This window comes from Asparagus officinalis, chromosome 1 (assembly GCF_001876935.1).
Source record: "Asparagus officinalis chromosome 1, Aspof.V1, whole genome shotgun sequence".
Taxonomy (NCBI): domain Eukaryota; kingdom Viridiplantae; phylum Streptophyta; class Magnoliopsida; order Asparagales; family Asparagaceae; genus Asparagus; species Asparagus officinalis.
This window is the reverse complement of record NC_033794.1, coordinates 102,690,999-102,708,191: the sequence shown is the minus strand read 5'-3', so window position 1 is coordinate 102,708,191 and position 17,193 is coordinate 102,690,999. Positions and strand designations below refer to the sequence as shown.

Sequence of the window (17,193 nt, the reverse complement as noted above, 5' to 3'; positions counted from 1 at the left end):
AAAAAATGAATGACTTATAGATTTTAAAAATCTATATTTTTATATAAAGTAACTTTTCTAAATAAAAGTATTTTTAATTCATAATGTCCAATTTTTATTACTAAGATAATATTATAATATCGAAAAGGGTGATATTCCTTACTATATAAAGAATCAACCCATATTTATACTATTATTAATAATTATAATTATAATATTTTATTAAATAAATAATTTTATAATTTTATTACAATTAATAATTATTTTATAATGAATTATAATATATTTATTAACTTTGTTATCATTATAAATTAATAATATATTCTAATGAGTGACCAAATATTTTGGGAAAAAGAAGAGAAAAGTATATGTCTCATAAATTTCATGGATCTAAATATTTTTATATAAATTAATTTTCCAACCACCGGGCGACATATGAATATGTAATTTTATATTATTAATGGAGAATAAGGAAAATCACCAAAGTATATTAATTATCATTATTTGTTCATTGTATAGAGTTACCCGCTCGGATGTGGCTAATATTAGAATTCCTCACCAACTTAGATTATTCTAGAACAACTTTCTAGAACTTCTTTCTAGTAACATCCTACAAAATATCTACCAAGAAGTTTCTAGGAAGATACAAGTGTATGGCTAGTATTTATTCTTCTAGAAACCTCTTACTAATATATGGCTAGGATTAACTCTTCTACACACTTCCTAGCCCTCTTAAACAACTATAAATAGGGGTCTTGGGCTCTTATTTGTGCAAGCAAGAAGGAAGTAAGCTTGAAATCTTGAGTGTGTAGTGTAGGCTTGTGTGAGTGTTCACCAAAATAAAAAGTTGTGTGAAAGGGAGGTGCTCTTGTAAGAGCAAGTATTGTACTCCCTAGTGTTCTATCAATAAAAGTTTTCTTTGTGTAGAGGGTTGTGTTCTTCAAATTCCATTAAAGTGGTATCAGAGCAAGGTTCGATCTAGCCAGGCCAATCGAAGGTGCTCGTGTACGAGATGGCGAACATGATCTAGCCACAGATTCCTAAGCTGATAAAGACCAATTAGGACAACTGGAGTATCCAGATGAAAGTCTTGCTCGGCTCGCAAGACTTGTGGGAGCTCGTGGAGAATGGCTACACTGAACCAAAGTTACCTGCGGCAGAAGTAACTCTCACCGCCACACAGAAGAATGAGCTGAAGGAGGTCAGAAAAATAGACAAAAAAGCTTTGTTCCTAATATTCCAAGGCGTAGATGAATCTGCATTTGAGAAGATTTCCAACGCCCTGTCCTCTAAAGAATCATGGGAGATTTTACAAAAAACCTATCAAGGTGCGGAAAGAGCCAAAAAGGTACGCCTCCAAGCATTAATAGTTGAATTTGAAAATTTGAAGATGAAAACTACAGAATCAATATCAGACTATTTTAGTAGAGTTCAGACAATAACTAATCAAATGAAGAGAAATGGAGAAGCAATTAATGATGTAAGAATTATGGAGAAGATACTTAGGACTTTAGACTCTAAATTCAAATATATTATTCCGACAATACAAGAGTCTAAAGATCTCTTCAAAGTTTCTATTGATGAGCTACAAGGTTCTCTGCAAGCTTATGAACAAGATATAAATATCAGTTCAAACCAAGCGGAGAATCTAGAGCAAGCCTTGCAAAGTAAGATGACCATCAAAGAAGATAGTCGAAGAGGACGTAAAGGCTACAGAGGCAGAGGCTCCTTTCGAGGTGGCTCAAACTTTCAGCAAGGTCGTAGGAGACGGTACCAAGGAGGCCATGAAAATCAAGATCAAAATAGAGATCGTGAATGATCATTCGATCGAGGACGAGGTCGTAGCACACGAGGAAGAGGACAAGGAAGAAGTTACCAGGAGAATAGATCTCAGCCACAGTGTTACAAATGTAAGAGATACGACCATCTCAGCTACGAATGTTGGAAGAAATTAAATCAAGTGACAGAAAGAAGTAACTTTGTAGAAAGGGAGCAGCCAGACACTTCAACAGTCTTGCTGACGTACCAGGAGAGTGAAAGCAAGAATAAAGATATCTGGTATCTAGATTCAGGTGCCAATAACCACATGTGCAGCATCAATGAGTTTTTCACCGAGCTGAACGAGACGGTACAAGGAGATGTCAGCTTTGGAGATCAGTCAAAGATTCCAGTGAAAGGACAGGGCAAGAAACTGATCCAGACAAAGACGGGAGAGAATAGGTACATCTCTGACATCTATTATGTTCCAGCACTACGAAATAATATTTTGAGTCTAGGTCAGCTCCTTGAAAGAGGCTATGATATATATCTAAAAGACCTTGCCCTCACTATCAAGAATAAAAATGAAGTAATTGCAAAGGTGAACATGTCTCGAAATAGACTGTTTACCTTAAATATCCATACTGACCCTGTCAAGTGCTTAAAGATGATTATGAAGGATGAGTCTTGGCTATGGTATTTGAGATTCGAGCATCTCGCATTCAGTGGCCTAAATCTTCTGTGGAAGGAGAAAATGGTGAAAGGATTGCCGCAAATCAACCATCCGAACCAGCTATGTGAAGGCTGTATGAAGGGCAAACAACATAGAAGAAGTTTCGAAGTTGGAAAGTCAAGAAGAGCAACAGAGTTGCTACAATTGGTCCACACAGATATTGCAGGACCATTTGAAGTCGTCTCTCTTGGAGGAAATAGGTACTTTCTCACATTTATTGATGATTATAGCAGAAAAACTTGGGTTTATTTCCTGAAGGAGAAATCCGAAGCTCTGGAGAAATTCAACGAATTCAAGGAGATGGTAGAAAAGCAAAGTGGGTACCACATCAAAGTGTTCCGATCAGATCGAGATGGAGAATACACTTCGAAGGCATTCAACAATTTCAACAAGCAGTACGAAATAATTCATCAACTCACTACTGCCTACACACCACAACAGAATGGCATAGCAGAGCGGAAGAATCGTACCATTCTTAATATGGTCAGAAGCATGTTGAAGAGCAAGTACCTGCCAAAGACTTACTGGGCTGAAGCCGTGGACTGTGCAGTTTACCTCCTCAACAGATGTCCGACAAAGAGCGTCAAGTTCAAGACACCATTGGAGATGTGGAGCAACATCAAGCCAAGTGTCAACCACCTGAAGGTGTTTGGGTGTATTGCATATGCACACATCTCGGAACAGAAAAGAAAAGTTAAACGATCGAGGAGAAAAGTGCATATTCGTTGGGTACGAGAGGAGGACAAAAGCATACAAGATCTACAATCCAGTTACAAAGAAGATGATCATTTCAAGAGACGTGGAATTCGATGAAGAAGATTGTTAGAAATGGACCGATGAAGACAAAAACATTAAAGGTATGTTCTTTGAAGATATGATGATGACTTGCAGGAGGTTGAAAGACCAGAACAAAGTCCACCAAATAGTCCAGCTCCATCAACCTTAACATCGACGCCGACATCATCACCATCCAGCTTAAGTGAAGGAAGCTCTTTAGGGGGAGCAACAAGGAGGACGAGAAGTCTAAGTGATCTGTACGACGATACAGAACTAGTCGATATGATGGATGACTACACACTATTCTGCTTGTTTGCAGAATGTGATCCGATCAGCTATGAAGAAGCTGCTCAAGAAGACAAGTGGAGAAAAGCCATGGATGATGAGATTGAGGCAATCAAGAGAAATGACACATGGGAGCTCACCACCTTACCTGAAGGTCATAAACCCATTTGAGTAAAGTGGGTGTACAAGACAAAGACAAATCAAGACGGCGGAATCGAGAAGTACAAGGCCAGGCTTGTTGCAAAGGGCTATAGTCAGCGAGAAGGAGTTGACTATGAAGAAGTGTTCGCACCAGTCGCGAGGATCGACACCATCCGACTCATTATCGCATTGGCAGCACAGAACCGGTGGAAGATCTACCAGATGGACGTGAAGTCTGCATTCCTGAACGGCTACTTAGAAGAAGAAGTCTACATCAAGCAACCACCAGGGTACGAGGTGAAGAATCAAGAAGACAAAGTCTAAGGATCGACACCATTCGACTCATTATCGCATTGGCAGCACAAAACCGGTGGAAGATCTATCAGATGGACGTGAAGTTAGCCTTTCTTAATGGCTATCTAAAAGAAGAAGTCTACATCGAGCAACCACCAGGGTATGTGATGAAAAATCAAGAAGACAAGGTCTACAAGCTGAAGAAGGCATTGTATGGACTGAAGCAAGCACCCAGAGCATGGAATGCTAGAATCGATGCATACTTCCAGAAGAACGGATTCCAGCAGAGTCCGTATGAGCACTCTCTCTATACCAAGAAGAAGGATGGAGACATTATGATCGTATGTCTCTACGTGGACGACATGATCTTCACCGGTAACAATCCAAAAATATTCGAGGAGGTCAAGAAGAACATGATCAAGGAGTTCGAGATGACTGACATTGGAGAAATATCATACTTTCTTAGAGTAGAAGTGTCGCAATCTGAGAGAGGAATCTTCATCTCTCGGAAAAAGTACGCAAAGGAGATCATTCGGAAGTTCAACATGAACAACTGCAAACTAGTTGCAACTCCTGTCGAAGTTGGAGTGAAACTAAGGAGAGGCTCACCAGGAATCTCTATTGATCCAACTTTGTATAAGAGCTTAGTCGCAATCCTACAGTACCTGACCATCACAAGACCCGACATAATGTTTGCGGTTGGACTGGTGAGCAGATTCATGGAGGAGCCAAGGCAAGAACACTTCAAGGTGGCCAAGAGGATTCTCAGGTATGATCAAGGAAGCATTAATGAAGGATTATTTTACTTACAAAGTGTAGATCCAAGACTAGTCGGTTACACCGACAGTGACTATGGGGGAGACTTGAATGAAAGAAAGAGTACATCCGGCTACATGTTCAGCATTGGATCAGCAGCATTTTCTTTGTCATCAAAGAAGCAGTCAGTTGTTGCTCTATCAAGTTGCGAAGCGGAATACATTGCTGCATCTGCAGGTGTATGTCAAGCGATATGGCTTAGAAATCTAATGAAGGAGTTGCAACACCAACAAGAAGCACCGACAGAGATTCTCATCGACAAAAAATCAGCTATTGCACTTGCCAAAAATCCGGTAGCACATGGACGAAGCAAACACATAGAGACAAGATACCATTTCATCCGACATCAAGTTAAAAGGAAGACCATGATGCTGACATATTGCAAGTTTGAAGACCAAATCACTGACATCTTCACCAAGCCACTAAAGACAGAAACATTTTTGAAGCTTAAGAAGAAGCTTGGACTTGTGAGAAATGAAAGTTGGTGATGAGGGGGAGTATTAGAATTCCTCACCAACTTAGATTATTTTAGAACAACTTTCTAGAACTTCTTTCTAGTAACATCCTACAAATATCTACTAAGAAGTTTTTAGAAAGATACAAGTGTATGACTAGTATTTATTCTTCTAGAAACTTCTTACTAATGTATGGCTAGGATTAACTCTTCTACACACTTCCTAGCCCTCTTAAACAACTATAAATAGGGGTCTTGGGCTCTTATTTGTGCAAGCAAGTAAGAAGTAAGCTTGAAAGCTTGAGTGTGTAGTGTAGGCTTGTGTGAGTGTTCATCAAAATAAAAAGTTGTGTGAAAGTGAGGTGCTCTTGTAAGAGCAAGTATTGTACTCACTAGTGTTCTATCAATAAAAGTTTTCTTTGTGTAGAGGGTTGTGTACTTCAAATTCCATCAAAGATCTCAAAAATATTTGGATTGGTTCTGTTTGGAAAATTGTACAAAACCAGGTTAGGACTAGTACTAGCCCAATTTGAAGCTAGACTGGTTCTATTTGGAACAATGAGGGAGGTGGTTAAAAATAGAACCAGTTTAGTGGATGCTTTTGGCCTAAGAAAAAAGTGAGCTAGCTTTAACACGGTTTCTTCTAATCAGAATTATTTTCAAAATTAGACCAGGTTTGAAGTGGTCCAATTTTGAGTGATTGCCAAAGAAGCCCTTACACCCAGGTGTGTAGACGTGAGCAAAAACTCCCAATTTACTATCGGGCAGCCACAATTAGAGTGCACACTATCCAAACTATGGGGATTCCTTCAATATTTCTATCAAATTTTATAAGATATCAATAATTCCATAATTTTATTTCATGTGTATATAAAAAAAGTTTATGATTAATGTCATCCTATGATATCACTCAGGTGGTCTTTGGCCAGTGTGAAATTAAGAATAAAGATTACATCGTTACCTGGCGAAGGGTTCCACACGGTTAATAAAGTCAGATATTCCCTTCTCCCCCCCACCCTAAAGTTTCCTTACTAGTTCCTTTGTATTTCCAAGTGATTAAGCAAAGCTAAAGCAGTAAAGCTCGGACTCGGTCTTCGTCAAAACGCATTTGACAAAAATACCACCCTGAAACAGGAGCCCTCGCGACTCTATTCTAAAACTTGCTGGGACATGTAGTTCACTCACTAATTAATGTACATCAATTAGAACTGATCACATTTGTCGAATGGTCGAACCATAGATTCACCTAAGTTTGATATAAATTTATATTCAAAAAATCACAGGTTTCGATGCATTAATTAACCTAATGAAAATTTCTCAAAATAATTTTTTTTAATTGGTGTTTAAATTACCTAAAATCATGAGAGAAATTAAGAGAGGTTACCTCTAATATATTCAGCTGAAAATTTTCGGTAAGTGCTAATAAAATAGCTGAGAAGTCATTTCATAGAGGTGCGGATCAATGTCCAGCTCGACCAAGACGAATTAGAGTAAGTCATTCTCTACATTAATTATATAATATACAAATAACGCGGAAACATGTATGTACGCTGCGGGCTGCGATTTTCCTAGTAAGGTACCAATTTAGGTCAAATAAGCTTGTTTCATTTTAGTACGACCCCTACACACTGAAGTCTTAAANGGCTGAAGATGTTGAAAGGCAATAGAGAGTACCTTTTTTCTTAATTTCTTGATTTTATTTGTTATATAAAAAATAGAAAGAAACATACCATTTGCGGATCGGTTGATTTTGATATTTCAGCTACTCTCTGTTTATGGTGCGAACTATATATATATATCCCGTTTCTACGGGGATAATTTTGATAGAATTCCTATTTCTTATGTATACCTGGAAAAGAATTGATGCTTAATACGAGTAGCTACCTGCTTAAATTTGTATTCGTTCAATTTTTTTTTAATTAGAATTTAAATTTGAATATTGTTCTATAAATTTCTCAAAACTTGAATTGAAACAGGAAATTAAACTTAATATAATTTTTAGAATTTGTTAACGTTAGACTATTAAATTAAGATGATATATATTTTGATTTGGTTAAAGGGATGTTTTTAAAAAAATAATCTTCAAATAACATTTAAGTTAGAATTGAAATAATTTTTTACAATTATGATGCATTAATATGAATGAATTTTTAGATTGAAAGAGTAGTCTTAAGTCCATTAATATCGAAACTAAACTAAAAATATATAGCGAATGACTGTCAAAGCATAGCATACATGTGTTGTGCTTAATATTTCAGGTTATTATTGTTGTGCGCAGCGGAAATTTCGGCAGAGTTTCTGGTGCATAATAAGAGAGAAAGATCAATAAGAATTCCTGTCTCACTAAGGAAACAAGAATCTGAAGCGGATATCTCAACAAAGTGAGATATCAGCTCTTCCTCTCATTAGTTCTAGGACTGACTTGTCGAAAGATCCTAAAAACTATTACAATGGCCACAATCACAAACAAACCAATTTTTACGTGGTTCGGCAAACTGCCTACGTCCACGGGGCAAGGAGGGGGAGATCTACTATTAGAGGGAGAGATACAACCAGAGTTTACAATCTCACAACCTAAACCCTCTCACAAACTCTCAGATCTCTCATACAAATATCTCTCTCAAAAGCACAAAAGAACTGTTTGCACGAAGCCAAGGAAAGACGTTGGATTTTTCTCCCACAGCCGCACTTTTCTTTTTCTCCTGCAGGTTTTCACCTTCTTTTTGCACTACCGAAACTTGCTCCCCTCTGCGATTTACCCTGCTCCAAAACCCTAGGAGAACTACACCAAGATATTTATAAAGCTCAATATTCGGGTGGGCCTGCTGCTGAAAACAAATCTCCTGCTGAGCCTTTCACGCGTCTCTTGTCTCTTCACGTGAAGGTGAACCCCACACGGAAACGAAAAGAGAAAACGCGTTCGCGGAGCAACCGCGTTCACACTTGCCTATGATCTTCTCTACGTTCGTGGTATACTCAAGTGGGTGTGGCCACGTCCCCACACGTCCACTCACAATTCTCCACCTCGGCGAAGTTTTCCCAAAACTGAGCCGATACCAACCAAACCAAATATCTTACTTGTTGCATCCAGTACGAAGTGAAACAATTCACGACAACAAACTCAATCCACAACAAGTCGAGAACCCAAATAAGAATGCAAACACTCTCCAAATATCGATATCAACTCACCAAATCGATCTCACCCCATCAAAATCCAACCTGGCCGCATCATAAAGACTGCCTACGTATCCTCTTGCCCAATGAATCAAGCCGAACGTAGTTCACCAAAATGACCGCGAACGGCCTCAATCCACTAGAAGAGTTCGCAACCCTTCCCCAATATCATCAACTCTGCGGCTGATAGCACCTCTAATGGCCTCAAACACCTCCACCTGAGGCTAACCAATGGCCATATCCAAACTACGTCTACCAGCTGCATTCGAATCAAAATCCAACTCATCATCTGCATCCAAAACCAAATGATCTCCAAACTGTGTCACCTCAGCTGGAATTCCAAATGATATAGTATGATCTGGAGTAATCTTCACCCAATGTGGAGTAGCATCACACTCCACCTATTATGATACATCTACGGTCTGTCCAAAACTCTCCACCTGCTGAGAGTCAATTGGCTTCCTCATCGAAGCATCATCCAAAGTGACACTATCAGACCTATCTTTCAATAGAGTTTTACCTCCAATCACAGTAGTTGACAACTCTTTAATAGGATAACCCAAATATGTCAAAGCCTCAGTCCAGAAACTCTTCTGCAAACCATTGCTTAACAACAAACACCGATCCTCCTCCAGCAAGGCACGGTTCTTCAAATTTGTCACCCTATCTAGCTGCCCCAAGATTTCCTTTCCAATGAAGTATCTCGAAATGCCGTGAGCTTGGCTCCAATACAGAAACAGGTCCATCTTGTACCTCCCATCAAAATCAGAACGAAGTACCTTCACCTTTCTGTCCATCTTACACTTCTTCAATTTGTTAGAGACTACTAGGACTTTCTCCATATGGGATTTGGTTGCAACCCAAACACGCCTAGAATAGCCACCAACAAAGGAAACCAAACTTCTATTACCTCCCAATGATGCCCCCTTGGAAGGCCCCAAACATCCACGTGAACTCCTCCAGAACAACCCTTAGCACGGTGAATAGAGGTGCCAAACTTCACCTCGGTCTTCTTGCTCACATCAACATGTTCACTGGACTTCAAACTGCAGGTCTTCGCACCCTTTTTTAATCTATGCGAGGAATCAATACCGGAATGGCCAAGCCCTAAATGTCGAAGTCTAGTCGAATCAATAGAAGTCGCCAGTTCTCCACCTGTCACTATACCTCCAGTCAAGTAATACAGGTTATTCCTCCTGACCCCCTTCATCACAATCCGAGAGTCTTCCACAATCTTGAGAACCATGTCCTCAATTCGAACATTCAGACTCTCTCCAATCAAAGCTCCAATCGAGATCAAGTTCTTTCTCAAAGAATGAACATATCTCACATTATTTAACTCCCTAACAGTCCCGTCAAATATTTTTATGCGAATTCTTCCTATCCTAAGGATCTGGCATGCACAGTTATCATCCATGTACACCACACCACTATCCAGTTTCTCAAAACTGGAGAACCATTCCCTTCTAGGGCACACATGATAGGTCGCACCACTATATAAGATCCACTCGGATTCCTCTGAATAGCTACATGTAGGACTGATAGCAAGCGAATAAATAGAAGAGTCAGAAATATTACCTTCCGATACGATGTTTGCTTCTGATGATGGTTGCTTTCCTTTTCCCTTCTGCTTATTCTTCATTCATTCGTCGAGATTTGAGCAGTCTTTCTTCCAATGATAAGTCTCCTTGCACCAAGCACACTGATCTTTTCCTACTTTAGACTGTGACTTCCAATTCTTTCGGTTTGGACCCTTCCCTCTTGCGGCCAACGCCTGTGCTACCGACTTAGTCGAAGTCTCCTTATCCTTCTTCCGAAGCTGATAATTCACCTGTGCAGCAGTGACCTCACTATACGAAAGAGATGTCTTCCCATTAATCAGAGTAAGGACGAAGGTCTCATATTCCTCGTCGGGCAAGGAACTCAACAACAGTAACGCCTTGTCCTCATCTTCAATCATGATATTTACATTCGCCAAATCCGTAAGAAGCTTTGTGTAGGTGTTCATGTGATCTCTAATTGAGGTTTCCTTCTTCAACTGAAAACGATAAAGTCTCCTCTTCAAATACAAGCGGTTCTCAACACCCTTTGTTAGATACTTGCTTTCGAGAATCTCCCAAATCTTCTTCGCAGAAGTCTCATTCATCACATCATATTTTAGATCTTGAGTCAAACAAGACCTAATCACACCACACGCCGTTCGATTTATCTTCTTCCAAACCTTCTCTTCAATGTCATCTGGCTTGCCATCTAACTCCAAGGTATTCTCCAAATTCTGCGCGTTCAGCGCATCCAAAACCTCGCATCTCCATAATCCAAAGTTGTTTATGCATTAAACTTCTTCAAATCTATCTTCATAGAGTGGATATTCAAACTCTGAATGGTATTCGCACCAGAAGCACCACCCTCGACACCCGAAGCACCTTCTTTCCCCGACATCTTTCTCAACGTACCAACGAATGAAGAATAGATCCAAAAATGAAAAAATAGAGTCTTTACCAAAATATCCCACCTTTATCATCAAACGAAGCCCTAGACGAGCCTCCAAATTGATCTACTCCTCCAAATAGTCCAAGCGTAGCCTGTGCTCTGATACCACTTGTTGTGCGCGGCAGAAATTTCGGCAGAGTTTCTGGTGCACAATAAGAGAGAAAGATCAATAAGAATTCATGTCTCACCAAGGAAACACGAATCTGAAGTGGATATCTCAACAAAGTAAGATATCAGCTTTTCCTCTCATCAGTTCTAGGACTGACTTGTCGAGGGATCCTAAAAACTATTACCATGGCCACAAACACAAACAAACCAATTTTTACATGGTTCGGCAAACTGCCTACGTCCACGGGGCAAGGAGGGGGAGATCTACTATTAGAGGGAGAGATACAACTAGGGTTTACAATCTCACAACCTAAACCCTCTCACAAACTCTCAGATCTCTCATATAAATATCTCTCTCAAAAGCACAAAAGAACTGTTTGCACGAAGCCAAGGAAAGCCGCTGACTTTTTCTCCCGCAGCCGCACTTTTCTTTTTCTCCTGTAGTTTTTCACCTTCTTTTTGCACTGCCAAAACTTGCTCCCCTCTGCGATTTACCCTGCTCCAAAACCCTAGGAGAACTACACCAAGGTATTTATAAAACTCAATATTCGTGTGGGCCTGCTGCTGAAAACAAATCTCCTGCTGAGCCTTTCACGCGTCTCCTGTCTCTTCACATGAAGGTGGACCCCACACGGAAACAAAAAGAGAAAACGCGTTCGCGGAGCAACCGCGTTCACACTTGCCTATGATCTTCTCTACGTTCGTGGTATGCTCACGTGGGTGTGGCCATGTCTCCACACGTCCACTCACAATTATAAGTTACATGGGATAAATTTTAAACGAAAATTTGATAGGCAAATGAATTGAATATGTAAAACTTATTTGCTCTATTTGATATTCAAATTCAAAAATTATCTGGTTTTTGCAAATGATCTTTCTGATGAAATGAACTATTAGATGAATAGTTATGTTACTATTCATCTAATAGTTCATTAAACAATTGAATTGTTTAATGATTATTTGATCAACTTCTACCCTTATATATCTTTAATCTACGAAAGGAGATGGTTAGTTATGTTACTTTAGATTTAGTCTAACAAATGTTTCCTATTTACCAATTTTTTTTACGCAAATTGTAAATAACAATATCATACTTTCATTTTAAATGTAGGTTCTATGTATACAAATGAATACGTGAAGATATAATCCCATCCATCTATTTTTTTTTTCTTGTTTAATTTATTTTCTTTATTTCTCTCCCCCTCTTACATTTTATTTCCTTAATTTTTGATCGTGTTCTATGCAACCAAATCCTACATATACATATGCTTCATGTATTTAGTAGGTGAAATGTCATTGTTGAAGAAAGGTCCAAATCCAAAAGGGTTTGGTAAGAAAGACACTAAAGATATATATTTTTTAGTTAATATATACTTTGATTTGGGATGATATCTCGTGGATTTGGTTGGTGACAATTACTACAGTTTATAATAGTTTAATTGCTTGGGTTCCGACTGGGGATAATCTCGGATTAGGAATGAATGAGGTATAAGTATTTATTGGTTCTAGCGTGCAAGTTATGGCAGAAAACCTCTGAGAGTTCAGACAAAGTTGAAGTCCCTACAATCATTCAGAAAATTAAGTGGGAAGAGAAGGAAAAATAATAAAAAAGGGAAATGACTAATGAAGAGAGTAATGAAACTTAATCATTTCCTACTTAATAACCGTAGATATTCATGTATTGGTGATTCTTCTGTGAGAAGTCCAACTTTGAAACTCAATCTATCTACCCTTTAAAAGAGCACGTTCCTGAAAAACTTTCTTCTTCCCAAATTAACCTTCAACCATTTTAAATATACCCAATTTCTCCCTTATAAGCGTTACAGAAATTTCCTCATCAGCATCGGAAATTTCCCACGTCCGTTACACCTTCCTCTCCGCCGAAGCCGAAGAGTCCATCGGTTAGCCTTCTCGCCGTCCCACGATCTTCCAGTCGAAATTTCCCACGTCCGTTACACATTCCTCTCCGTCGAAGCCGAAGAGTCCATCGGTTAGCCTTCTCGCCGTCCCACGATCTTCCAGTCGAAATTTGCAAGGATGAGTATTATTGCCCTAATCATCAATGCGACGCCTCCGCATTCATCTCCACAGTTTTCAGAATTTGGGCATTCAGGAAGGTATTTCTTCTTCGTCTTCAATCCTCTTCATTCATCTCCACAGTTTTCAGAATTTGGGCATTCAGGAAGGTATTTCTTCTTCGTCTTCAATCCTCTTTTAGTTCTTCAGTCCTCTCATTTTAGTTCTTCAGTCCTCTCATTTTCTTCTAATTTTGCCCTAATTCTCGAATTCCTACAGTTTCAAGCGACAAGAATTTAAAAATTCGAACAGCAGCTGTATCGACATTAGAAAGTAAGTTTCTTCTTCGTCTTCAATCCTCTTTTAGTTCTTCAGTCCTCTCATTTTAGTTCTTCGGTCCTCTCATTTTCTTCTAATTTTGCCCTAATTCTCGATTTCCTATAGTTTCAAGCGAAAAGAATTTAAAAATTCGAACAGCAGCTGTATCGACATTAGAAAGTAAGTTTCTTCTTCGTCTTCAATCCTCTTTTAGTTCTTCAGTCCTCTCATTTTAGTTCTTCAGTCCTCTCATTTTCTTCTAATTTTGCCCTAATTCTCGATTTCCTACAGTTTCAAGCGACAAGAATTTAAAAATTCGAACAGCAGCTGTATCAACATTAGAAAGTAAGTTGAGTTGAGTTGATTTCTTTTATTTTTTAGGTTTTGATTTCGATTGTGATTTCTTTCCTAAATTAGGTATATCAATTCTGTTTTGATCAATCTAATATCAAAGAGTGCACAGGCAAAGCAAAGAGAGATGGCATTTAATAATTTTTTTATCTTTACTTGTTAGATAGTACTTGTGGATCCACTTAAATCTGTAAGTGAAGCTCGAGATTTTCTATGACATTGAATTCACTCAAGAGACTGTCAATTCCATCCAATTCTAGGAGTTTCTCAGAGAGGGAACAATTTCTATTAACTAATCTAGCTTGAGTTGAACTTTTTATACATGCAAACAAAGAATAATAGATTGAATCAAATAAGTTAATTGGAAGTCACGAAATAGCATAAATTAGGGTTTTAATTCCAGTAGTTTCCAACATAATAATTCCTGAGAACAACTGCATTTTAGTTACAAGTACCGCGGAACTTCAAATATTGTAACAGACCACTCTATATGCTCTCTTTGTATAGAATCTTCATTGTCTAGAATAGACAGACTTGTTCTGATTAACTTTACTTTCTGACATGCCATTATAGATGCTCCCTTTTCATACAATACCAGTTCAGATCTGAATATAATTGATAAGATAAGAGGTTTCTTTTGAAATGCGAGTAGGGAAATAGCTTACTATGCACGCATAATTAATTAGGAGAATGTGTGTATGTCTAAAAGACAGAGCCTACTATACACGCTTAATTAATTAGGAGAATATGTGTATGCCTAAAAGACAGACTGAGGGTGATTAGTTTAAGAGACATGGATCTTGCATTATTATAAGCATGGCAAAGGAAATTTTTTTTACCAAACAAGATTTATTGTGGTGTTAACTTGTCAGACATCAGTACTGCAATGGGAAATTTTTCCTGGATTACTCAATTGTTTCTTTGAATCCATCTTTTTAAAAAGGGATTCTGAGGCATAAAAATCCCTTTCTATTTAGTAATCATGTCAAGCAATGCGGGCCAAGTCTTTAGTTAGACAAAGGTGTTCAGAAAGTCAACAATATGCTATATTTTCACAGCTTTTTCAATCAGCTGCCAACAAATTTGCTTCTAAGTTCTAATACAAACTATGGGAAATGATCAGGATATGTGGATTTAGAGATTATATTTTAGAAGAAATATTATAAATTTCTGGTTAATGATTTTGTAAATTGTTGCATATAATAAGTGATTTTAGCGTCGGACAAAGGTGTGATAATATGATGGTCATGCAGTAACTCGGTTTCCTCATTTAGACTTTTTACTCTTCTCCGTTTTCTATTTGGTAAGTTCCACTCAAAGTGCAAGTTCTTATACACATTACTGCTAGAAGAAGACTGAATGTGAACATATCTTGAATGGTGAAGGATTAGTACAAGGTGTCACATGTGTTCTTTGCCAGGCAGGACAGTATTCCCATGTTCATCTTTCCTTGAAGGGCGGATTTATTTTCTCAATTTGAGCTCCTGTTCTGTGCGATTTGGAAATAGAGACCTTATTTGGGGATTTGTCAACTTTAATGGACTTTCTGGACACTGCAATATTCCTGCAAATGTTGGAATGGAGTTGAATATACAGTCATGTGTATAGCCCTACAAATTTGGAATGAGCATATTAAAGAGTTTGTATAACAAGTTTGGGATTATTCTAAACAGTTTTGGATTCTGTTAATGCCGTTATTGCATTTTGGCTAGAAAATCCATCACCTAAAAACAGTCAGAGAAGTTTCTAATAGTTGCCCACAGGGTGCTGCTGAAAAAGAGCGCTGGAGGCAGCTAGAAGCAATGAGGAAGTTACCAGTTCAGTGGGTTGCGATGATTCTTCGCAGATGGCAGAACAAGAAATCAGATCGAGGTTGTGATATTGGAGTAAGATGCTAGTGGTGCTGATGTTCATCTTGGTTGCACACTTTACTAATGCTTTAATGTATTGTCTCACAAGTTATTGAACTTGCAACCTTACAATTTCCCAGTTTACCATTCAAAGACTTCATGTTTAGTCTATTTATTCACAATGGTTAGTCTAGATACCTATTTGTCTATTTGCTGGTTCATTTTGTGAGCTGCTTCTATGTTAAGTCATCAGCCTTGGAATCATCTTCTATTTTAGTTACTACCTTGCCCATCTTTACATGTGATCACTAAAAACGACACTATTTTGAATGGGATTTGATGCTGATCTAACAAATAAAGCAATATAATAGCTTGATTCTTATTTTTGATAGTACTTGGTACTTATTTATTAGTATATAATATATATACGAGATTTGTTGATCCTGTTTCATTTACCCCTCTCACGCAATGGCCTGTGTTTAACCATTTTCCTTAATTTTCTTATTGAAATTAAGTTTCTGTCAAGGTGCCCGACGCTTGAAAAGCATTTGGATTTGCAGCTGCAGCTGATTACTTCGTCGGCCAGACAGTCTGCAGTCAGTAGACCGCCAAGGTTTATGTTCTTCCTTCGCTCTATGCTTTGAATCTCTATGATGTGAGTTAATTATTTATAGTGATTTCAATGACATTTTCATTTACTTTGGAATGTTTGTATTATAAGCATATCTATCTGTATTACTTATAGTTAACATTTGTAGGCTTATGTTAAGTTATTGGAGCTGATGTGTGTGTTTGTGATATATATATAAGCATGTTTTGATTGAATGGGGACACACAATAGTTTTCTTATTGCTGATGTTTTTGTTCTATGAGTCCTCTTTTGCTGATGCTTGGACTCGAAAAAGTTGCTGATATTAGCCCAGAAACTTACCCAATTATTGCGGAGATACTCGGGTCATTGTCATCTGCATCAAAGGAGTTGTTTTAGGCACTTTGAGTAAATAGCATTCTGAAATGTCAGATTGATGTCAAAACCATTGAGGTAAGTTTATAAGCTTATGAAAGGGGGAACATTTAAAATATTTGATGCTGACCTTAAAGCACCCATGTAGAGAACTGTTCGAAACTTCAAGATGGTGTAAAAACGGCAGAATCATTATTACATTTCTATTACACCGTCAGAAGCTTGGTTCATATCAAGGTAGAGTTGAATAACATCTGACTTCATTCTTTTCTTGAGTATTGCAAAAATTGCATACGATCCTCTTTCATCTGTAACTTGTTCCATTCCTTATCTGAAGCTCAACATTTATTCACTTTCCTGTTGCAGAATCAAGGTTTTAATGTGATATTATCAGATGCAGACAGCGTGTTTCATTCCATTAAGGTGATAAACCTGCAAACTACCCTTGTAATTTCTCTTACTTTTTTTAACTAGCTTTCCTTTTGATGAAGAAGTTGAATATAAAGGCGTAGTCCCACAAGATCAAGTGCAAACCAAACAAAAGGAGTTGGAGATATGCTCTAATTAGCATTTTGTTTTGTAAATGTTTAAGGATATTTTTTCCATAAATTTTGCATGTAGGCTGTCGGTTTATTTGAAAATGTTGTACTACTGTACGCTGAGGTATTTCGAAGGTAAAATTAAT

The 17,193-nt window shown here is 38.0% G+C and overlaps 1 protein-coding gene across 1 annotated transcript; it reads left to right on the top strand.

Annotated features, from left to right (window-relative positions):
* LOC109838423 lies at nt 1,061-1,798 on the top strand. The gene has a single exon (XM_020406875.1). The coding sequence runs from the start codon at nt 1,061-1,063 to the stop codon at nt 1,796-1,798; it is 738 nt and encodes a 245-aa protein (XP_020262464.1).

What these genes read in the sequence shown, in the direction of transcription:
- LOC109838423 (XM_020406875.1), top strand. Translation starts at nt 1,061, where the DNA reads ATGAAAGTCTTGCTCGGCTCGCAAGACTTGTGGGAGCTCGTGGAGAAT.